The sequence below is a fragment of the Pituophis catenifer genome, unplaced genomic scaffold (assembly GCF_029215685.1).
Source record: "Pituophis catenifer annectens isolate HBS135680 unplaced genomic scaffold, rPitCat1.0.hap2 SCAF_1, whole genome shotgun sequence".
NCBI classification, from domain to species: Eukaryota; Metazoa; Chordata; class Lepidosauria; order Squamata; family Colubridae; genus Pituophis; species Pituophis catenifer.
Genome location: NW_027256881.1, coordinates 4,051,371 through 4,075,644, shown reverse-complemented (window position 1 = coordinate 4,075,644; position 24,274 = coordinate 4,051,371). Strand labels below are relative to the sequence as shown.

The following is a 24,274-nucleotide window of genomic DNA, read 5'->3' as shown; positions in this document are numbered from 1 at the left end:
ATTGAGTGATAGGATTTGTCAGGCCACCTAATCAGCACGTATTGATCAGTGGTGGAGTTCAAATTTTTTTTACTACTGGTTCTGGCTTGGTGGGCATGGAAAGGGAAGGATACTGCAAAATCCCCATTCCCTCCCCACTCCTGGGGGAAGGATACTGCAAAATCCCCATTCCCACCCCACTCCATGGGAAGGATACTGCAAAATCTCCATTCCCTCCCCACTCCTGGGAGAAGGATATTGCAAAATCCCCATTCCCTCCCCACTCCATGGGAAGGATACTGCAAAATCTCCATTCCCTCCCCACTCCTGGGAGAAGGATACTACAAAATCCCCATTCCCTCCCCACTCCTGGGGGAAGGATACTGCAAAATCCCCACTCCACTCCTGGGGGAAGGATGCTGCAAAATCCCCATTCCCACCCCACTCCATGGGAAGGATACTGCAAAATCCCCATACCCTCCCCACTCCTGGGAGAAGGATATTGCAAAATCCCCATTCCCACCCCACTCCAAGGGAAGGATACTGCAAAATCTCCATTCCCTCCCCACTCCTGGGAGAAGGATACTACAAAATCCCCATTCCCACCCCACTCGGGCCAGCCAGAGGTTGCATTTGCCGGTTCTCCGAACTACTCAAAATTTCCACTACCGCTTCTCCAGAACCTGCTGGATTTCACCCCTGGTATTGATCTCTGAGGGTGATTTAGCATATCCTGAATTTCAACAGCCTGGCTTCATGCCATTTTTGTCTGTGTTCTTTGGGTTTCTTTTCAAATCTTCTGCTGGTCATTTTCCAGTAAACTCAGTTTCTGAGTATGGATCCTTGTTCATCCCAAAAACATCACCCATACAGAATACAGAGAAACCAATTAGTTTGCAATCTCGCTTTGTTACAGATACTAGCTGGTCTTCTCCATTTGGGCAATATTCAGTTCTGCGAGTCAGAAGATGAAGCACAACTCTGTGAGTTGGAAGACCTGGCCAAAGGTGAGCTGCCCAAGAGCCAGTCCTCCAATCTCAAAACAATCTGGTTTCAGTTTTGCCGAATCATGGTTTAAATCATGGCTGAAGATGGTGTAAAACCAGCCATTTGGATCTTATTCAGCAAAGTACGTCATAATACAGGTAGTCCTTGACTTACAACAGTTCATTTTGTGACCATTCAAAGTTAATGGCACTGAAAAAAGTGACTTATGACCATTTTTCACACTTATGACCGTTGCAGCATCCCTATGGTCATGTGATTTACATTTGGATGCTTGACAACTGACTCAGATTTATGACGGTTGCAGCATCCCAGAGTCCTTCTGACAAGCCAAGCCAATGGGGAAACCAGATTCACTTAACAACCGTGTTACTAATTTAAGAACTGCTTTGATTCACTTAACAACTGTGGCGAGAAAAGTCGTAAAATGGAGCAAACTCACTTAACAAATTTCTCACTTAACAACATAAATTTTGGGCTCAGTTGTGGTCATAAGTTGAGGACTAACTGTATAATGTAGGAACCCAGTTGGCTATCCAACAGATCTTTGTATCTGTATAAATTGTGTGTATGTGTGTGAGTATAGTGGCTGACTTAGAACATTTCAGGATGGATAGTCGTTTTCCCATTTCATATTTCTGAACCACCCCTAGATCAAGCCAATATATTCTCCTAAGCTTTATACTGTAGAGCAGAAATTTAGCCAGGCTATTTTAAGAAAATAGTGGCTGATTTTTTTTTTTAATGATTCTTTTAAAACAAGGCTTTGCAGAGACTGCTTCCCGGCTTTTAAGAGTGCCTGGGGAGCAGTTGTTGGACACACTCAGGATCCGGACGATAACCGCTGGGAGACAACGGCAGGTGTTCAGGAAGCCTTGCCTCAAGGCAGAGTGTGAAACAAGGAGGGACTGCCTGGCCAAGGTGATTTATGCCAGGTAAGTCCTTATACCAGCATGGCTGCCTGGGGAATTCTGAGAACTGAAGTCCATACATTTTCAAGTTGTCAAGTTGAAAAACACTGCCTTAGATACTTCATAAAAGCATCAAATGTTCATCAGATGTCCTTAAAAATCTATGTTTTCCTTCCTCGTATCACATTTTAAGATGCCGTGTATCTTTCTGATTTTAGCTGATAGATCTCAGTTTGTGCATCTCTCGCTATTCTATTCCTTAATATCTCATTTTCTCAATGAGGCCCCCCAGAGGGTAAGCTAACCTGGAAGGAAAAGCATAATCTTCATGACTGATTATTAGCTTTGGATTGGGCCTTCAGTCCTGTTTATGACACCCGCCTACAACTGAGCCAGTAGTGTGCAGCAGCTGCCAAAAAAGCCAACACAGTTCTGGGCTGCATAAACAGAGGGATAGAATCAAGATCACGCGAAGTGTTAATACCACTTTATAATGCCTTGGTAAGGCCACACTTGGAATACTGCATCCAGTTTTGGTCGACACAAAGTAAAAAAGATGTGGAGACTCTAGAAAGAGTGCAGAGAAAAGCAACAAAGATGATTAGGGGACTGGAGGCTAAAACATATGAAGAACGGTTGCAGGAACTGGGCATGCCTAATTTAATGAAAAGAAGGACTAGGGGAGACATGATAGCAGTCTTCCAATATCTCAGGGGCTGCCCCAAAGAAGAGAGAGTCAAACTATTCTTCAAAGCACCTGAGGGTAGAACAAGAAGCAATGGGTGGAAACTAATCAAGGAGAGAAGCAACTTAGAACTAAGGAGAAATTTCCTGACAGTTAGAACAATTAATCAGTGGAACAACTTGCCTGCAGAAGTTGTGAATGCTCCAACGCTGGAAATTTTTAAGAAGATGTTGGATAACCATTTGTCTGAAGTGGTGTAGGGTTTCCTGCCTGGGCAGGAGTTTGGACTAGAAGACCTCCAAGGTCCCTTCCAACTCTGTTATTCTATTTCTTACTCAGTATTTGTATATCCAGCTTTTTTGTTGCTATGTAAAAGCATATCTGCTTCTGGCTGATTAGAGTGATACAGTTTTTCATCTTTCTTGCAGGATCTTTGACTGGCTGGTGTCTGTGATCAACGAAAGCATCTGTGCCTCAAATTCCGTGTGGAACAACTTCATAGGTAATATTTGGGGCCATCTTGGGTACATAACTGCTGGCAGAAATAGTTAGAATCTGCATTAAATAATTTTCTGTACATTAAAGCTTCTGCGGTCTGGGAATCACCCAGTTTCTTTCAGGGTGCTGATTATTGCCTTTAAATGGTTTGGGATGAGGCTACAGGTAATCCTCGACTTACCACCACAATTGAGCCCAAAATTTCTGTTGCTAAGCAAGGCAGTTGTTAAGTGAGTTTCCCCCCATTTTACAACATTTTTTTGCCACAGTTGTCAAGGGAACCACCGCAGTTGTTAAGTGAAACGTGGTCATTAAGAGAACCTGGCTTCCCCGTTGACTTTGCTTCACCTCCAGGTCTACTAGATGTTTACGGTTTTGAATCTTTTGTGGAAAACCACTTGGAACAGCTCTGCATCAACTATGCCAACGAGAAACTGCAGCAGCATTTTGTCGGCCATTTTCTAAAGGCTCAACAGGTAATTGCTAGTGAATTTTCTCCAAAGATTCTTCTGCAAGTATCAGTTGTTGTGTCCCAGGGACTTTGGACAAATTAAAATTATCTTCTCCCTCCTCTCTTTATTTTCCTGTGATTTTGATTCCTCCAGGAAGAATATGCCGAGGAAGGTCTTGAATGGTCCTTTGTAAACTACCAAGATAATCAAACCTGTCTGGACGCCATTGAGGGGAATCCTGTTAGCATCTTCTCCTTGCTTAATGAGGTGGGTCCAAAGCTTCCCTTTCTTCCCTTTCAAATAAAGTCCATTCAATCATAATCAGTAAGTCAATACCAATGTAATACGAGACATAAGGGAAAAAAGGAATGTAAAAGGCATAAAGGAATGCCTGATTTAAAGACCACAGCATTGTCCCAAAGGTGCTTTTTCAAGAGGCCACTGGACTTTCTTTGTTTTTCCTTGAAGATCTTTCGCTTCTCATCCAAGAAGCTTCTTCAGCTCTGGCTGGATGGTGGGGAATGGAAGTATTTATACTCCTTACAGACAGCTGGTCATTTGCATCCTTTTGGAGAGTTGTTGAGGCCACCTGGAGGTTTATCTGTGTCCTCAGGGTTACCTGAGTGAGGCAAATGGGTTATGCAGACTTCTTGGAACTGCCAAAAGGATTATGTTGTAAACAGGAGATGGGTGGTGTCGTATCTCTCCTCCTCTGTTGAGAGAGGGCTGTTCAATTTGGACATAGATGGCCTCTTTGACCCCCTCTTTCAAACCAGCAGTTCTCTCTGTCTAGAATGTGGACTTTGCTGTCTTCAAAGAACCTCCATAGACTTTGACCACGGTATTGGATTTCCCCCTTTTTGGACTGCTGCAAAATACTCATCTATGTCTAAATTTGGTTGGCTTTGATCCTCTTTCCTCCTCCTCCTCCTTCTTCCCACCCTCCCATCTAACTTTCCCCCACTGTGTGTCTCTTTTCTTTGACAGGCCTGTCGTCTTAACTGGACCTCCAATGCCGCACAGTTTCAAAGTCGGATTGAGATTGCTCTGTCCAAGAACACCTGCGTAAGCCGAGACAAATTTAGGAAGGAGCCAAACTTCATCGTATCCCATTACGCTGGTAGTGTCTGCTATCGAATTGAGAGTATGGTGGAAAAAAATAAGGTATGTTTGGTTATCACTTGTGTTTCTTAATTTAAATGAGAGACAGGGAAACCAGAGACCTCTCAGTTGTTTTTTGGTAAGTCTCATTTGAAAATGAGGCCAAAATCAAATTCCATTTAATTCTTCAGTAAAAGAAAACTTTTGATAGGTTTACTAGATGGGCAATTAAAGAAAAGCATCCAATTATTTAATAAAGTAAACCTTAGTTCATCTCTCTCTCTCTCTTTTTCTCTCCCTCCCTCCCTCCCTCTGTCTCTCATATTTCTTACTATTTTCTGATATAACAAATGTTATCCTTTTAAAAGTGAGTTGTAAAAATGGGAAGGGTGCTGCCACAGAGAAGGTCCCTGCACATGCTGCTTGAATCTTTGGTAACAGGGAACAATGCCAATTTAAACCATCATCTACTGACCATAGTGGCCAACAGAATGCAGAAGATAACATTTATTCATATGAATATTTTTTCATACCATTTTATTTAAGGGGCTGGAAAAAATTCTCCTGCAGTTCCTCCAGCAATAACATGAAGTCATCATCCCCAGAAAATTTTAAATTTTGTGCACAAATGAACATATCTCTGGCTGTTGGTTTGGGTCTTATTTCTGAAGCTTTTGTGTGACAACAGCTTTTACTTACAAACCCACAAAAAAGTTAGACAGAGATAAACCTTTCTGTACTTCATGGTTTGTGCCTGGAGTGGCCGTACTCCATCCATTAAGCAGTGCCGTCTGATAGGACCTAGGAAGTGGCCTGCTCTGTGGTGGCACCCGCCCTTTGGAACACCAGGCCCTGCAAGATGCATTGGGGATGGAACAAGGACTGGAATTTTTATCAGAAGCACTTTCTCTTGCAACACTTAAATGCAGTTAGGCTTGTTCTGTATGTTTATGGTTCACGATGATAAAGTCTGATAATTTGCTTCTGATTTTTCTTTAAAAATACAGGATCCCGTTCCCCCAGAGTTGGTCCTATTGCTGCAACAATCCCAGGACGCCTTGCTTCAGAAATTATTTCCCGTAGAAGAGACAAACACCAAACCTGATGAGATTGATACAAAGACTCAAGCAAAACCTGCACTTGTCACAGTCGTCTCAAAATTTAAGGTTCATCCCATTTACAGATTTCAGTTTAGGTTGTGCCTCATTCCCCCCCTCCCCCGTGCTTTCCTCCTACAACAGTGAGCCCCAAAACCTGTGTTTGTTAAACCAGAGGAAGAGGAGGAAGTGAGATTCTTAGAACAGGAGATCACAGATAAGGGAGGTAGGATGGTCTTTTGGGATGTTGTATGAGTAGAGGACAAATCATTAAAGTGTAGGTAGTCCTCACTTACTTTGTGTTCAGTGACCATTTGAAATTGTAACAGAACTGAATAAGTAATACAGGTAGCCCTTGACTTACGAACACAATTGAGCCCAAAATTTCTGTTGCTGAGTGAGAGTTTTGCCCCATTTTATGACCTTTCTTGCCATAGTTGTTAAGTGAATCGCTGCAGTTCTTAACTTAGTAACATGGCTGTTAAGAGAATCTGGCTTCCCCATTGCTTGTCAGTAGATCACAAAAGGGGATCACATGGCCCCAGGACATGGCAACTGTCATAAATACAAGTCACTTGGTAAGCATCTGAATTTTGATCACGTGACCCTGGAGATGCTACAGTGGTCATAAGTGTGAAAAACGGTTATAAATTACTTTTTTCACCGCCATTGTAACTTCGAACTGTCGTAAGTCAAGAATTACCTTTACTTTTGAGTGGTCCTTGAAGTTCTGACCATCGCAGGACCCTGCAGTCACATGATCAGGATTTGGGCACTTGGCAACCAGCTGTCACTTGGGATGACAGCACCACTCCACAGTCACATGATCTGCAGGCTTCCCTTAAGCAAAGACATAGGGGAAGCCAGCAGGAAAAATCACAAATTATTCCAGTCAGTCCCTTGGTCTCCCTGTGAGCGCATAGTGTCCTGCTTCTCCCAGTTTTGCTTTGCTTTCACATCCTGCTTCCCCCAGGCTTCTTATGAGGCGTGATTCCGATGAGCTTAGCAGGCACAGACTGCCGGCTGCAGTGGGAAGGAATATATATAAAACCAGGAGACCAGGGGTGAAATGCTACCGGTTTGGACCAGTTCGGGCGAATCAGTAGCAGCGGCGGCAGGTGGTTTGGAGAACCGGTAGCGGCGGCCGCGGGAGGCTCCACCCACCTGCCCGGATGTCGTTTTTTACTCTCTGCGCATGTGCAGAAGGCTTTGCATATGCGCAGGGGGTCCAAAATCGCACATGACACGCACGCGCACTTCCGAACAAGTAGGGAAGGTAAGTAGATTTCACCCCTGCAGGAGACAATATATATATTTGGGATGCTTTAGAAAAGAGCCCTGCTAATGAATTGCAACTTTGAACAGGAATGCATTACGCTGCAACGTTTCACTGCAGATCATTTTTTTCTTTTCAAAACCCTCAGGGCCCCATTTCTCCTGTTTCTCTTGCAGGGTTCCCTCGAGCAGCTGATGGAGATCCTGCACAGCACCACCCCGCAATACATCCGGTGCATTAAGCCCAACGCAGACTGCAAGGCGGCCCTTTTCAGAAAAGAGGAGGTGACCTGTACACTAATTTTTATTGATTGATGTTTTCCCCTCCACCCCCAAGGGCATCTTATAGGACAGGGGTGTCAAACTCGAGATCCGTGGGCTGGATCCAGCCCGTGGGGTGCTTAGACCTGGCCCGCGGGACCGTCCTGGAAACAGCAAAGGACCAGCCCATAGTGTCTCTGCCAGCAAAAATGGAGCTCAAGAGGGCCACCACTAATTTGCAGTAGGATTGCACCAACTAATTTATAAAAAAGGGAAGCCCTCAGCACTCATTTAATTATAGCTGAAGTGGGGAGAGCATGCTAGCACTGATGATGTTACCTAGTTCGGTAATGAAACCTGCAAGAAAACCACCAAGCTCAGAGACCGACAAGGATCCCATAATTCCTCCCTGAGCGACAAATATTCTCATCTATCCATATCAAACATTTCTTTCTGGAGTCCTTGATTCAGCCTTCCATCCTTCCAAGGTTGGTAAAATGAGGACCCAGATTGTCGGGGGCAAGGCACAAATAATGCTGACATTGTAAACTTCCCAGAGAATGCTGTAAACACTATGAGGCGGTATATAAGTCGAAATGCTATTGCTATTGCTATCTTTTACCCACCCCCCCAAAATCTCTTGTTTTAGCATATGTCAGCTATCTAACTCTCCAGTGATACAGTTTGAAGGGGGTATACACTATTTAATCTAACTCCTCTCTTAGAGCAGGAATCCAAATTAAAACACCCCTAATCAGTGGTGAAATCCGAACCAGTTTACTACCGGTTAGCTGGCCGCGCATGTACGCTGCACACCAAACACATTCTGTGCAGTACGCGCCAAAAGGAGGCTTGGGTAAGTAGAACAGCGGGGAGGGGGGATCAGCTGTGCCACGCAATTTAGCTTCGCTAGAAAGCAGGATTTCCTGCTTTCTAGCAAAGCTAAACTGTGCAGCACAGCTGATTGTTAGAAATACCGGTTGAGAGGAACCGATAGCTTTTTTTTTTAACCCAAATCAGTAGCATTTCACCCCTGCCCCTAATGAACACATCCACTGTCAAAGTACTCTTATTCTTCGGATTTTTTTCTCTAACCTTCAATTAGAACCTGCCTCCTGGTAATTAAAATCCATTCTAAGCTCTGAAATGAGAATGGAGAAATACTCACCTTCTTCTGGGCTTCTTTCAGATATTCATCACATCACTTCTAGATCAATTTTTATCAAGATTAAGCATATCCAGGACTTTCAATTTCCCTTTGTAGGATTTAGTTTTCTACACCGCTTATGATTCTCATTGCCCTTCTCAGGCCCTTCTGTCTCTGAACCCCTCTTGGAGTGTGGTCCCCAGAAGTGGAAACAGTTTTTCGGGTGGTGTGCTCTTCAAAGCTTCTTTCTGTTCCAGGTTCTGCATCAGTTGGAGGCGTGCGGCATTGTAGAAACCGTCAACATCAGTGCAGCTGGCTTTCCGATTAGGTAAAGCTACTCAAGAGGTTGCATTTCTTTCCTTATTTATAATTTTCCTGACTTTTTATTTTTTCCTGCATTTTTCTCTCATTGCCCTGTGGTGCGGTGGCCTAGAGGTAGAGCTCTCGCCTCACAATCAGGAGGCTGTGAGCTCGATCCTAGGTAGACACAGATATTTCTTTCTCTGAGCACACTCAGAATATCTAGGTGGCGCAGTGGTTAGAGTGCAGTACTGCAGGCTACTTCAGCTGACTGCTAGCTGCAGTTCAGCAGTTCAAATCTCACCACCTCAAGGTTGACTCAGCCTTCCATCCTTCCGAGGTGGGTAAAATGAGGAGCCAGATTGTTGGGGGCGAGAGGCTGACTCTGTAAAACCGCTTAGAGAGGGCTGTAAAACACTTTGGAGTGGTATATAAGTCTAAGTGCTATTCCTTGGGAAGGAAGCAAGCAAGCAAGCCAGCCCTGGTAGCGCAGTGGTTAGAATGCAGTATTGTAGGCTAACTCTGCCCACTGTCAGGAGTTCGATCCTGACCAGCTCAAGATTGACTCAGCCTTCCATCCTTCCGAGGTGGGTAAAATGAGGACCCAGATTGTTGGGGGCAAGATGCTGACTCTGTAAACCACTTAGAGAGGGCTGTAAAAGCACTATGAAGCGGCATATAAGTGTTATTGCTATTGCTATTAATAATTGGCATGACTTATTACCCTAATTCCAGGCTCAATTATGGTGATAAACTGAGAGCTGTTTGTACAGAAGTAGACAGAATTGGATTATGCATCAGATCATTTTTCCCCCCCTACTGCTTCCTGGCAGGATTTCCTTCGGAAGCTTTTTAGAACGTTATGGGCTGCTGAAGAAATTAAAGAAACGGAATCTGAGCGCAACATCCAGTCAAGGAAATAACTTTTCCCCTGATGCAGAGAATGGTAAGCTTACTCTAAGTGGTAATAGCATTGACTATCTAAGGTTATTTTTTTTCATGTTTATTAAGGTTTTATTTTATTATATAAAATACAAAAAAGAGAAGAAAAAATAGGAAATTAAGGGGGAAAGGGGGTGTGAGATACAAGGGGAAAGAGAAAAAAGAAAGAAAAGGGGGATTGACTTCCAACTCTTCTGAGCACAGTATAAGACAAACACACTCCAACATCAACTTTTTGCTTTTACACATTAATATATAATTAAGGTAAAGGTAAAAGTTCCCCGCGCACATATGTGCTAGTCATTCCCGACTCTAGGGGGCGGTGCTCATCTCCATTTCAAAGCTGAAGAGCCAGCACTGTCCGAAGACGTCTCCATGGTCATGTGGCCGGCATGACTAAATGCCAAAGGCGCATGGAACGCTGTTACCAAAGGTAGTCCCTATTTTTCTACTTGCATTTTTTACGTGCTTTTGAACTGCTAGGTTGGCAGAAGCTGGGACAAGTAACGGGAACTCACTCCGTTATGTGGCACTAGGGATTCAAACCGCTGAACTGCCAACCTTTCAATCAACAAGCTCAGCGTCTTAGCCAGTGAGCCACTGCATCCGTTCGAATCCCTAGTGTCGCGTAATGGGGTGAGCTCCCGTTACTTGTCCCAGCTTCTGCCAACCTAGCAGTTTGAAAGCACTTAAAAAATGCAAGTAGAAAAAATAGGGACCACCTTTGGTGGGAAGGTAACAGCGTTCCATGCGCCTTTGGCGTTTAGTCATGCCAGCCACATGACCACGGAGATGTCTTCGGACAGCGCTGGCTCTTCGGCTTTGAAACTGAGATGAGCACCGCCTCCTAGAGTCAGGAACGACTAGCACATATGTGCGAGGGGAACCTTTACCTACCTTTACTATAACACCAAATCTTTTTAATCAACAAAACCAAAGTCAAAGTTTCATTATTTTTTTTTCTTCTTCACAACTATCTCTAAGATTAAATTACTTTATCAGCTTGGGGCATTCAATGTCTTTAAGCTTCTCTTCCATTTTTTAAATGTTTTGTTCATTTTCTCTATTCTTCATATTCCTCCCTTTGCTTTTGGATTTTCTGATTTTTTTCTGAAATTTGTGAATTTGCAGATTTCAGAAGTCATAGTGCATGAGGAATTGAGCTGTAAGGGTTAAGTTGAGTTACATTTTGCAGAACATTCCTCTTAAACATCTGTCACAAGCAATAGTTGTGAGAAGTCATTTATGTGCAGCTTTCTTGACAAAGTTTTTCAGAAGGGATTTGCCATTGCTCATTCCTAAAACTGAGAGAGAGAGTGACTGGGCCAGGGGTGTCAAATTCGATTTCATTGAGGGCCGCATCATCAGGGTTGGGTTTGATCTCAGGGGGCCAGGATGGTGGTGGTCGGGCATGGCCAGGGTGGGTGTGGCCAGCTTGACATCACTCGTCGAGGCTTTGTTTTCGACCGTGACGGCCTCCTGCAGCCCTCAGCCAGCGAAAACGGAGCACATGGCCTCTACCAGGACTCCATTTTCACTGGCAGAGGGCTGCAGGAGGCCGTTGTGGCCAAAAATGGAGCCCAGGCAGGCTGCAAAGCTGGCTGGGGAATTCTGGGAATTGAAGTCCACCAGGCTTAAAGTTGCCAAGGTTGGAGACCCCTGCTCTGGAAAGTTTTAGCCAAATATACATGAAATCCCAGATGATCACTTGAAGAATCACACTTACAAATAACTCAGTGCTCCTTTCTGGTAGGGAAGTCCATCTTATTTGTCACTGTTTTTAGAAAAATAAGCACCTAAATACAGGTAGTCCTCGACTTACAACGGTTCGTTTAGCGACCGTTCAAAGTTACAAGGTTACACTGAAAAAAAAGTGAGTTATGACCATTTTTCGCACTTACGGCCTTTGCAGCATCCCCACGGTCACACAATCAAAATTCAGGCGCTTGGCAAGGGGTTCATATTTATGACGGTTGCAGTGTCCCCTGGGTCATGGGATCCCCTTTTGTGACCTTCTGACCAGCAAAATCGATGGGGAATCCAGATTCACTTAACAACCATGTTGCTAATTTAATAAATGAAATGAAGTCGTAAAGTACGAAAGGAAGCCTGGATAGCTCAACAGACAGAAGCACTGTAATTTAACACCAGCTGTCTGCAATTAAAGTAAGATCGAATCTCGCCAGGCTCAAGCCTCCATCCTTCCATCCTTTCTAAGGTAGGTAAATTGAGGACCCAGTTTGTGGGGGCAATAAGCTGACTTTGTATAAATATACAAAAGTATGAAGGCTATTGCTTAATGCACTGTAAGCCGCCCTGAGTCTCCGGAGAAGGGCGGCATATAAATCAAATTAAAAAAAAAAAAAAAAGTGGGGCAAACTCACTTAACCAATGTTTCCCTTAGCAACATAAACTTTGGGCTCAATTGTGATCGTAACTCGAGGACTACCTGCATACTAATCCGGGAATAATTATTGGTGTTTGGTTTAGTTTTTGATTATTATTTTGTCAGCTAATCAAATGAGTTGCCCGCTTTCTTTCCAACTGCCCTTTTGGTTTTCCTAGTTCTCCTTGGATTCCTCTTCCACTCTTCCCAAAACTTGCTTCTCTCTCTCCAAGCAACACACTTCACCCTTCTCTCCTTGCTTTAGCAGAACAAGGCTGGCTAGTAGAGGTAAGCTTAGATTAGGACTCCCCCTGCCGTGGGGCCAAACTACATGGGTTGGTAAAGGTAAAGAATTCACCTGTCTAGTTGTGTCCGACTCGGGTTCGGAAACGGGCTGCTCATCTCCGTTTCTTAGCCAAGGGAGCAAGTGTAGTCCGAAGAGACTTCCGTGGTCATGTGACCAGCATGACTATACGCCAAGGCGAACACTATTATCTTCCCACTAAAGTGGTACCTATTTATCTACTTGCATTTGTATGCTTTCAAACTGTTCAAATGGGCAGCAGCTGGGGCAAGTACATCATCTCACGGGACTGTTGTGTACAGTTACTCCTTGATTTACTAGTGTAATTGAGTCCGTAATTACTCTCGTAAGTCACGATGGTTGTTAAGCAGATCGTCCCGTGTCCACATTTGTTTTTATGACCTTTTGTGTGTGTGTGTGTCATAAAGTGAATGTGTCAGCTCCCCCATCATGTCCTGCCATTCTGTTGGAAGGTGGGGGGGGGGGGGAGAGAAGGCTCACTGGCATTTTCGCGAGCCACGGTGGTGCAGTGGTTAGAGCGCAGTACTGCAGGCTACTTCTGCTGCCTGCCAGCTGCCTGCAATTTGGCAGATCGAATCCCACCAGGCTCAAGGTTGACTCAGCCTTCCATCCTTCTGAGGTGGGTCAAATGAGGACCCAGGTTGTGGGGGGCAAGAGGCTGACTCTGTAAACTGCTTAGAGAGGGCTGTACAAGCACTGTGAAGTGGTCTATACTGTATTTTTCAGAATATAAGATGCTCCGAACTATAAGACGCACCTACCTTTTTGGTGAGGAAAAGAAGAAAAAGAAATCTGCCTCTGCCTCCCAGCAATTTTGCCTCGTTGCAGCAAACAGCCTGCTTTACCTTCATTTTCGTTTTCAGCATAGCTTGATTAGCGCCTGAAAAAAAAATCTGCTCCCAGCAATTTACCTCCTTGCAGCAAGCAGCAGAGGCCCTAGCAAAACAGCCTAGAGCAAAACAGCTGAGAGTTGGGAGGCAATCAACTTGTGCTAATTAGGCTGTTCTGAAGCTGAAAGGAGCTTTTTCTTCTTGCTGCTTGCTGCAGGGAGGTAAACTGCTGGGAGGCAGAGGCCAAAGGGTGGGGGCCAGTGGGTGGACAGGGCTACATTCGGTGTATAAGACGCACCCAAATTTTCACCTCCTTTTAGGGGGGAAAAAGGTGCGTCTTATACTCTGAAAAATACGGTAGGCCTAAGTGCTTTATTGCTTTTGCTGTGACTGTAACTGCTTGAGAATTAGAAGGGGACTGTCTTCGGAGATGGAACGGATTCTCTCTCGGCTGGTTCCAGCCTGACTTCATGGCTATCATGCTTTGAGGGTGACATGTTACCTACCTAGCGCCTCAGAGTTTCCATAACAACTTTATGGCATCACGTTGGCTGCTGGTGGACTGGTCAGAGGGTTTGGGCTTGGGGAAACGAAAGAATGCTGTGTGCTTCGCGTGGGCTTTTTCAGATTCAGCCTCGCTTTCCTGCAATCACTTTTCTCCCAGTAAATGTTCTTTTGATTCACCCGAACGGATTCAAGAGTCTGACTTTCCTGAGGAACTAGTTGAGTCGGGTCCTTACAGAAAGTTGCAGTCGTAAAGCGAACACCACAGTCTCTAAGTGAAGCCATTGTTTGCTGTGTGGCTTTTTTTTCTCCCCCCCCCCCCCCCGAAACTGAAAGTAAACAATAGTTTCTGGAAAAAAACATTATGGTCACATAACCGCAGGATGTTGCAAACGACAGTCAATGCAGACTGGTTCCCCAATGGCCAAAATGTGGTTACGTGATAGCAGACTGGGGGAATGGCCACTCTTAACTTCAAATCTGGGTCATAAGAGCCGAGGTGGCACAGTGGTTAGAGTGTAGTAACTGCAGCTACTTCAGCTGACTACTAGTTCAGCAGATCAGCAGATCAAATCTCACCGGCTCAAGGTTGACTCAGCCTTCCATCCTTCCGAGGTGGGTAAAATGAGGACCCAGATTGTTGGGGGCAATATGCTATTTAGTATACTCTCGATTGTTGTAAGCCGCCCAGAGTCCTCGGAGAGTGGGCGGCATAGAAATATGATTAATAAATAAATAAATAAATAAATAAATAAATAAATAACTCCCTTCTTCCATTGTAACTTCAAGCAGTGGCTAAGCAGTCAGTCATAAGTCAAGGACTACCTGTAGATTCAATAAAGAAGACAGAATCCATAAACGCTGCACCCATTCCATGCAGGAGGGGAAAGATTGTGCCTATTTAGATCCCACAGCAACACCTGCTTTGCCATTTCCAAGACATTTTAGTCAGTCCCATTTTACTAAGAACCTGTTAGGTTCAAACCCATGTAGTTTGGCCCACAGTGACTGCTAATACTTTAAAACATTTTACTGTGTTTTTTTAATTTCTCTTAACAGGCAAATCAGTAACTCCTCCTATAGAAGAAGAATGTGACACTTTGCAGTCTAAGGTCCAAGATATCCTTCGGGAAGTGAAACCCATTAATTCTTCCGTCACACCTGGAGAAACAAAATCACCCAACCTACCCATGTTTTGTGGCATGACCAAAGTATTTTTGACCAACTCCACGGTAGGAATTATGCAGCGAGTTTTGGAAAGGAAAACAAAATGTTGTCCGGGGCTGGAATCAGGGTGAATTTTGCCAAGATAGGAGTTTATCTTTCTTTATCTTTATCTTTCTTTGATTTATATACCGCCCTACTCCCGAAAGACTCAGGGTGGTGAACAGCCAAGCGATAAAATACATAAATACAAAATTTAAAAACAAAATAAAACCGAATTAAATAATTTGGCCCAGACAAATTTAAAACACCCCAATCATTTAAAAACAGATTAAAATTTTCATATTAAAAAAGAAAAAGGGAAAAGATTAGGCCAGGCCCGCCTGGTGGAATAAAAAGGTCTTGAGCGCGCGGCGGAAGGTGCGCAGGTCCGGGATCCTCCATATCTCCGGGAGGAGCTCATTCCAGATAGTAGGTGCCCCCACAGAGAAGGCTCTCCCCCTGGGGGCCACCAGTCAACATTGTTTGACTGACGGCACCTGGAGGAGCCCCTCTCTATGAGAGCGTACCGGCTGGTGGGAGGCTATTGGTGGTAGTAGGCAGTCCGTAGGTAACCAGATCCTAAGCCATGGAGTGCTCTAAAGATGGTAACCAAAACCTTGAAGTGCACCCGGAAGAAGTTTTGTAACTTCAAAGGTTTCTAGCCCTCATGAAGACATATGAAAAACAAGCCTGGGAGGTGGAGGCAAGGCACTTTAGTGACTTAGATTCAGGCCTTCCCGTTCTCCTTTCTCTCCACCTATCTTGGATGTGGGGAAAGACAAAATCATTTCGATTGGCATAATTGAGGGGTGAAATTCTCCCGGTTCAGCCAATCCGGTAGCTATGGTGGCAGGTGGTTCGGAAAACCAGAAGCAAAAATCCCTCCCCCCGGCCCATGCCCATCCAATCGCCCGGTCATCCGCTTGCCGCTTCTTTTAAAAAATGCTTTTAAAAGGTAAAAACTCGATCCCAGCTGAGCTGCCTGATCATCAGAGCCTTTATTTTTTTTAAAAGCATTTTTAAAAAGCATTTTAAAAATATTTTTTTAAAAGCATTTTTTTTACAACCTATTCGGCCGAATAGGTTGTAAAGAAAATGCTTTTAAAAGGTTAAAAAAAAATGCTCTGATGATCCCAGCTGAGCTGCCTGATCATCAGAGCCTTTTTTTTTACTTTTAAAAGCATTTTTTTACAGCCTATTCAGCCGAATAGGTTGTAAAAAAATGCTTTTAAAAGTAAAAAAAAAATCATGCACCACAGTAATAGTAAACCGGTTCAGATTTCACCACTGCATAATTGTTTTGTAAACCAGAAAAGAGGAGATGAGGTTTAGCCCTGACCATGTAGTTCTGACTCTGGGGGGAAATAAGAGAGTATGTGGGTAGGAATCTGTTTTGGCTACACCGAGGTCCAACAAGAAAATATTTTTTACATTTGTTTTCATAGTTGGAGCTTCTCGAATTCCAAAGGGCTTCTATCTTATCGGAGAAAGCGTTCTGCATCCAGTGCTGTTGGAGAAGGTTTCAGAGGAAGAAAGTTGCCAGGCAGAGGTGGTCTGCAACCATCATCCAGTCAGGTGAGGGGGACCGAGAGAGATCTGGAAGAGTTTCTACATGTCCTTTGAGAAGAGAGACATAGCTCAGAGTGAAACTTCTGCTTTGCAGGTTCAATCCCGGACATTTCAATTTAAAGGGACCGAATTAGGGAAACGCCTCCTTCCTCCCTCTGGAAAGTCTTAAAAACACTGGAGGTTTTTAAGAAGAGATTGGAGAGCTATTTGCCTGAAATGGTGTAGGGTTTCCTGCTTGAGCAGAGAGTTGGACTAGAAGGCCTCCAAGATAGTACAGTGCCTTGGTAGTACAGTGGTCTAAGGCACCCTGTTATTAAGCTGGTTATTAAGACCAGCTGCCTGCAATTACTGCAGGTTCGAATCTCGCCAAGGCTCAAGGTTGACTCAGCCTTCCATCCTTTCTAAGGTAGGTAAATTGAGGACCCAGTTTGTGGGGGCAATAAACTGACTTTGTATAAAATATACAAAAGGATGAAGGCTATTGCTGAGCACATTGTAAGCCGCCCTGAGTCTCCGGAGAAGGGCGGCATATAAATCAAATTTAAAAAAAAAAAAAAGATCCTTTCCAACTCTCTTATTCTGTTATTTTCCCAAGTTCCAAGAAAGTCAGAAGAGCCATTTGTCCTAGTATAAGAGAGTTGCTATTTGTGTCCCACTAACAGAGTGTTTTTCAACCCTGGCAAACTTGCAAGTTGTATGCACTTCAACTCGGTGGTGAAATGTAAAATTTGTTACTATCGGTTCTGTGGGCGTGGCTTGGTAGGGGATAATGTGACTAAGTGGGCGTGGCCAACTTTTTTTTTTTTTACTTTTAAAAGCATTTTTTCGGCTAAAGAGTTGATAAAAAAAATGCTTTTAAAAGGCTGTGACGATCCCATTTGAGTTGCCTGATCGTCAGAGGCTTTTGTTTTCTTTTAAAAGCATTTTTAAGCAACCTCTTCGGCTGAAGAGGTTGTAGAAAAAATGCTTTTAAAAGTTAAAAAAAAAGCCTCTGGTGATCGTGCAGCTCACCTGGGCATGGGGGTGGGGGGCAGGGATTTTTGCTACCGGTTCTCTGAACCACCCACTGCCATCACTACTGGATTGGGCTATCCGGTCTGAACCAGGAGCATTTCACCCCTGCTTCAACTCCTAGTCTTAAATCTTAATCTTAAATTTACCAAGGTTGAGAAACACTCCTCTAGCATATTTCTTAATGCATTTTTTTTCCTCTCTCTTTTTGGTAGCTGTTCGCCAGTGGCTAGCTAGGAAACATTTCCAGAGGTTACGTAAAGCGGTTAGGATTATAAAACAGACCTGGAAGAAATGGAAGGTAAGAGAAACAAGTTTAACAAGGAACAAAATCATCCAAATGTTTTCTTTTTTTTTTTTGAAAACTGGAAACAAAACGAGGTACATGCTGCAGTTCTGGGCCAAGACCTAAGCAAGGTTTTTTTTTTTAAAGTGCTTTTTAAGGGTTTCTAGTCCTTATGACTGCAAATGCATTAAAAGATGTCGGCGAAGACTCAAAAACAGATTGGGTAGAGGCATTGACAAAATTGGAGGGTTTCCTCAAGATGATTCAAACGGGATTATAAAGAATTGCTTTCAGATATAACAGAGGAATAATGATGCTGTAGGTGCTAGATCAGGGATGTCAAACTCAATGCCCGTGGGCCCGATCTGGCTCACTGGGTGCTTAGATTTGGTCCGCGGGGCCACCCTGGAAACAGCGCAGGAGGCCATCGTGGCCGGTGGCCTCCTTTTGCATTTGAGCATCCAAGAAGGGACAGAAAAGGAGAAAGGGAAAGAGGAAAGAAAATGAAGGAAAGATGGGAAGAGAGTAAGGAAGGGAAAAAAAGGAAAGGGGAAGGAAGAGGGAAGGGTAAAGAAGAAAGGGAAGGGAGGGAGGGAGGGAGGAAGGAAGGAAGGAAGGAAGGAAGGAAGGAAGGAAGGAAGGAAGGAGATTATGAGAGGGAGGGAGAGTCTGAGGGAAGTCTTGCCTTAGCACTTGGCCACCAGCAGCCCTGCTGCTCTTTCACCATCCCCTTGTTTCCTTCGCCTGACCTCTCCTGGCGGTCTCCTCTCACTGAGGATGCTTTGGTTACAAAGCCGGGTCTCCTTGCGTGAAGAGGGAGTGTGCCTCCCTGTGACCCACACACTTTCTTCTCCCTACCCCCCCCCCAAACACACCATGAGCAACCTGGCCAAGGAGAGAGAACAGCAGCAGCAGCCTCGAGGAGGAGATAAGCGCAACCGGGCATCCCCTCGTTGAAGTGGGGCTAGGCTGGGCTGTGGGGTCCCGGTGCCCTGGGAGCTTGAGGGCCGGACTGGGCTCTTGCTCTCCGCTGCCTAGGGCTCTGGACAGCCTGCATCACCTTCCAGGGGTCCTCTGTGTGGCCTGAAAGGGACGGCGAGGCTGCTCTGAAGGACAAGGGTTTGGTGCTTCCTCTGGTCTCGCCTTCCTCCATTGGAGATGATGGATCCCCCAAGCCCCGCCCAGGCTGCCACAGGCGCCCCCGACACGAGTGATGTCGAGCTGGCCATGCCACGCCACCCCCACCCCAAAGGAACCTGGATAGCTCTGCGGACAAGGCACTATAATTTAACACCAGCTGTCTGCAATTAAAGTAAGTTTGAATCTTGCCAGGCTCAAGGTTGACTCAGCCTTCCATCCTTTCTAAGGTAGGTAAATTGAGGACCCAGTTTGTGGGGGCAATAAGCTGACTTTGTATAAATATACAAAAGTAAGAAGGCTATTGCTTAACGCACTGTAAGCCGCCCTGAGTCTCCGGAGAAGGGCGGCATATAAATCAAATTAAAAAAAAAAGTGAAAAACAATCCTGATGCAACCCTCAATGAAATCGAATTTGACACCCCTGTGCTAGACAGATTCTACCTCTGCCCCTTGCATCCTGCTCCCTCCCTCCCCATCTTTTAATTGTAATCTTGTATTTTTATTTGTATCAGAAATATTTATTTTTGACGTTTATTACTTTTATTGTTGTAAGCCATCCAGAGTCCTCTTGAGGCAAGATAACGCAGCAAATAAATCCTATCAGAAAATAATAAAATAAATATGCGTGTGCAACCTCACAACACACAAAAGGGGTGGAGTTTATGTCACAATGGGTTGACACAGCTTTCATCATGTGCCTCCCCACCCCCCCACACACACCCTACTGACACTTAGGTAGCTAAGTAAGATTTGTGGGAATTTAAAGAAATCCCATGTGTTTGCCTCCCTACATAAGGCAAAATTTAAGTGACAAAAATGGGAAAAGCCCTACAGATGGTCTTCAACTTACAACCATAACTGGGACTGGAAAATTCATTGTTAAGCGATGCAGTCATTAAATGAGGCATCATATGACCGCAACCCAATTTTACAATCTTTTCTGCTACGGTCATTAAGTGTGACATATGATCATGATTTACGACCTCTTGGTAGCTTCCACATTGACTTTGCTCGTCGGAATCCAGTTGGGAAGATTGCAAATGGCAGTAACATAACCTGGGATACGCAACCACACCTGCCAATTGCCAAGCACCCAAATTATGACTTAGTGACCGCAAGGACACTGCAACGGTCATACGTGCGAGAACCGGTTGTAAGCCATTAATTTTTTTCAGGACTGTTGCAGCTTCAGTCACTAAATGAGTGATTGTAAGTCAAGGACAACCTGTAATCTCTCTCTTTTTTTTTTCCGATGATTGCATGTTTGAAATTGTGTCGTTGTACTGCTTCCAGATAATTTTATCCAGAAGAGAAATAAATCTTTTTTCTTTTCTCAATGATTACTTGGTGGGTAAATTGGAGTATTTTTTATTCCTCTTCCGTAGACCAAGATGGCAGTGATAGCTGCAGAAGAACTGGATGGTTTGGAAGAACTTCCCTCTGTCCTTGGGACAGCTGCTCCCTCAGGCCAGGCTGCTAGAAAACTGGAACTGGACAGGTCCTGGCCTCTGAAGCCCATCCTCCACGTCTGGCCTCTCAGTCTTGTTCTGTCAAACACCCCAACAACACTGGAGGGACTCCAGAGGGACCTTGCTCTCCTCACTTGCCTCCAAGTCTTACAGAAGATGAACGGGACCAAGGCAGAGACCAGGTTCCCTGTACAAGGTGTCAACTCCATCCGAGCTCCGCCACAGGTAAGGACTATTGTTACACTCACTTCCACGCTTGACTTTTGCTCACTCACACACTTACATCCAGTGGTGAAATCCATTTTTTTTTAACTACCGGTTCTGTGGGCGTGGCTTGGTGGGTGTGGCTTGGTGGGCATGGCAGGGGAAGGATTTGCAAAATCTCCATTCCCACCCCACTCCAGGGGAAGGATAGTGCAAAATCCCCATTCCCTCCCCACTCCTGGGGAAAGGATATTGCAAAATCTCCATTCCCATCCCACTCTGGGGCCAGCCAGAGGTGGTATTTGCCAGTTCTCCAAACTGCTCAAAATTTCCGCTTCCGGTTCTCCAGAACCTGTCAGAACCTGCTGGATTTCATCTCTGCTCACATCCCTGGAAAATAGCCACGCTTAAATCATTTTCAACCAAACACTGAAGCGCAATCATATATATATATATATATTTAAATACATGGAGACCCAGTGAATTTAAAATAACTCCTATGTTAGCCGTCCCTAGCATAGTAGAGGTAGTCCTCAACTTATAACCACAATTGAACCCAAAATTTGTGTTTGCTAAGTGAGAAATTTGTTAAGTGAGTTTTGCCCCGTTTTATGACTTTTCTTGCCACGGTTGTTAAATGAATCACTGCAGTTGTTAAATTAGTAACATGGCTGTTCAGCGAATCTGGTTTCCCCACTGACTTTGTCAGGAGGTCGCAAAAGGGGATCACATCAGTGGTGGGTTGCTCCCGGTTCTGTCCGGTTCTTGCGAACCAGTAGTAAAAATGGCGGGAGGCTCCGCCCGGACGTCATAATGGACGATCTGCGCATGCACAGAAGCTTCTGCACATGCACGAGCTCCCATTGTGAACCAGTAGTAAAAGTAAGTAGAACCCACCCCTGGATCACATGACTCCAGGACACTGCAACCGTCATAAATATGAGTCCATTGTCAGGCATCTGAGGGTAAATCACATGATCACAGGGATGCTGCAATGGTCATAAGAGTGTGAAAAATGGTCATAAGTCACTGTTTTCTTTTGGTGCTGTAACTTTAACTGTTGTAAGTTGAGGTAGTCCTTGATTTATGACAATTGGGACCAGCATTTCCATCGCTAAGCAAAACCGTTCTTGAGTTGCCCCCAAGTTTATGGCCTTTTTTGCCACGGTTGTTAAGTGAATCATGCAGTTGTTAAGCGAATTCAGCTTCCCCCATTGGCTTTGCTTTTCGGAAGCCGGCTGGAAGGTCGCACATGGTGATCACATGACCTAGAGATGCTGCAACCATTGTAAATACATGCCGGTTGCCAAGCCACCGTATTTGGGTCACCTTTTTCAATGCTATGACTTCAAACAGTCGCTAAGTGAATTTGGGGACTACCGGTAGCTTTTTTAATCTTATGGAATATGTAGTCCATAGTAATATATATGGTGGCTACTGAACTAATTAACTGACCCCATCTCCCTCCTATGCTTCCCAATCCCCCTCCGTCCATCTTTTTAAATTTCATGTTCATTGTTTTATTCCTTTGCTATTGTTATGTTTACATTCTTTTTTTTTTCGTTTTATGGTTGTGACTCACCTGGAGTAGACCCAGGTCAAGATGGGTGGCAAATCAAATTAACCAATAAATATCTCAATATAAAAAAATTGATTGCACACTTGCTGTATCACTGGGCATTGCTTTACATATGTAAATTGTGCCCCAGTTTGTCTTCACTGTAAATAACCCTCTAACTTGCAATTATCGTATCTTTTTAATTTATATAATGCCTTAGTCATCTAGCAGCTTTTTTTTATCCTCAGGGCTCCATCAAGTTCCACTGCAGGAGGTCTCCGCTGCTTTATGCCAACACCAGGCCATACAGCCACAGCTGCAGAGTGACCGGGTTCAACCAGATTCTCCTTGATAAATGTGCAATACCTTAACTCTGAAAGGGTCCTCCTGGGCCATTGATCTGTCCTGTATTTATTGCTGCTCTTAGGATGCTTCCTGGAGGACCAGAGAACTTAACTTAAGCACTTCTTCCGCATACAGAGATTGTCTAAATCAGTGTTTCTCAACCTTGGCCCCTTTAAGATGGGTGGACTTCAATTCCCTGAATTCCCCAGCCAGCATTAGCTGGCTGGGGAATTCTGGGAGTTGAAGTCCACCCATCTTAAAGCGGCCCCATTTGGGATGGTTGTATGCATATAGCAGAAACAGAGCTACTTCCAATGCCTTATTTGGCCTGATAGCATCTGGTAACCTAGTTCTGTGAAAGGATCCCATCTCCTTCGTCATCTGATCCTTTATTTTCAGAATCAGGAAGCAAATCTTAACAACTCTTGTGCATGCCTTGGAAATGATTGGGAAGTGCTCAAAGCACTTTGCTGCTATTTAATAAAACAGCTGAGCTTTTTCCAGGTTTCCACCCAAGGCTTTAAATGATGTTACTTTAAGGTATCCAGTGGCTTTAAGTAGAACCTTAAAGCAACAGCAGTTTTATTTTACGTTTCTGCAGAAGCCTCGGTCAAAGCAGACTTTTTAACAAATTGCAAAGAGGTGCCGTTTTTGGATCAGTACGGGCATAAAATTCTCTTCCAAATCATTTTTGAAGCATGTAACAGCTCTACATCTTATTAAAAGACTCAATAGAATTTTAATCCTGCTAGTTTTGGGGGTGCTATTTTTTTTTTAAGTATCTGTATGCAAGTCTATTCCCTTTGGATAGAAATCTTCAGTTTTTTTTTTAAATGGCTACATTTGAAATACTCATTTATCACCAAAGACACCATTTTAATGTAGTGAGAACTTTGTTTTTTAAAAAAATTCTATTGTACTTGTCAGTGTCCCCAACGTAATAAGGAAAAAGCCTGATGCTTGGGCATTTTTTTTAAAAAAAAAATCTAAAGGGTTATTTTAAAAATTCTTCTGAGATGCAGCTGTTTTGTTCAAAATATGTCTTAAATATGTATGACATAGTCAGTTAAATATGTCGGAAAAAAAGAATAAATTATTAAAAGGCAGATGTCAAAGTAATAGTCTCTGATCACTCTTCCTAGCTTCTGGGGTGCATTATATTCTGTATAAATTAAGATGTAATAAACTTGAGATGGTTATAAATATTGTTGGCTTTGATATCCTTACTGCATCGGTTTTATACATCAGAAGTTAAAATCTTTTCTTTTTATTATTATTATTATTTTTTTTAATTTGATTTATATGCCGCCCTTCTCCGGAGACTCAGGGCGGCTTACAGTGCGTTAAGCAATAGCCTTCATACTTTTGTATATTTTATACAAAGTCAGCTTATTGCCCCCACAAACTGGGTCCTCATTTCACCTACCTTAGAAAGGATGGAAGGCTGAGTCAACCTTGAGCCTTGGAGAGATTCGAACCAGCAGAAATTGCAGGCAGCTGTGTTAATAACAGGGTGCACTAAACCCCTGTACTATCAAGGCTCTTGAAAAAGTTTTTCAAATACAGATTTTTCCCCCTTTTCCCCCCTCCTCCTCCCTAACCCCCCCTCACCCTCCCCACCCCCCATGGCTTCTCCAAAAATAAAATCCAAATTGATATCAAATTATATAATACTTTACCATCCTTTTACACCACCCCCCACATGCTAACCATTTCTTTCTAACATTGTTATTATATCCCCCCTATACTATACATTTCAAAGCAACCTTCAGCTATAAAACTATATAA

The 24,274-nt window shown here is 43.9% G+C and overlaps 1 protein-coding gene across 1 annotated transcript in view; it reads left to right on the top strand.

Moving 5' to 3' along the window:
* Positions 1–22,541, top strand: part of MYO19 (myosin XIX) — a 39,446-nt gene extending 16,905 nt beyond the window's left edge. The window contains exons 10-24 of the mRNA XM_070945170.1: positions 896–986; positions 1,748–1,919; positions 3,009–3,082; positions 3,433–3,554; positions 3,684–3,797; positions 4,518–4,694; positions 5,639–5,797; positions 7,181–7,288; positions 8,669–8,739; positions 9,545–9,657; positions 14,758–14,930; positions 16,350–16,479; positions 17,700–17,785; positions 20,296–20,604; positions 22,390–22,541. Of these exons, the coding sequence (XP_070801271.1) occupies positions 896–986; positions 1,748–1,919; positions 3,009–3,082; positions 3,433–3,554; positions 3,684–3,797; positions 4,518–4,694; positions 5,639–5,797; positions 7,181–7,288; positions 8,669–8,739; positions 9,545–9,657; positions 14,758–14,930; positions 16,350–16,479; positions 17,700–17,785; positions 20,296–20,604; positions 22,390–22,512 (2,022 nt within the window). The 3' untranslated portion in view covers positions 22,513–22,541. The remainder of the gene's footprint in view (positions 1–895; positions 987–1,747; positions 1,920–3,008; positions 3,083–3,432; positions 3,555–3,683; positions 3,798–4,517; positions 4,695–5,638; positions 5,798–7,180; positions 7,289–8,668; positions 8,740–9,544; positions 9,658–14,757; positions 14,931–16,349; positions 16,480–17,699; positions 17,786–20,295; positions 20,605–22,389) is intronic.
* The last annotated feature ends 1,733 nt before the right edge of the window (positions 22,542–24,274 follow it).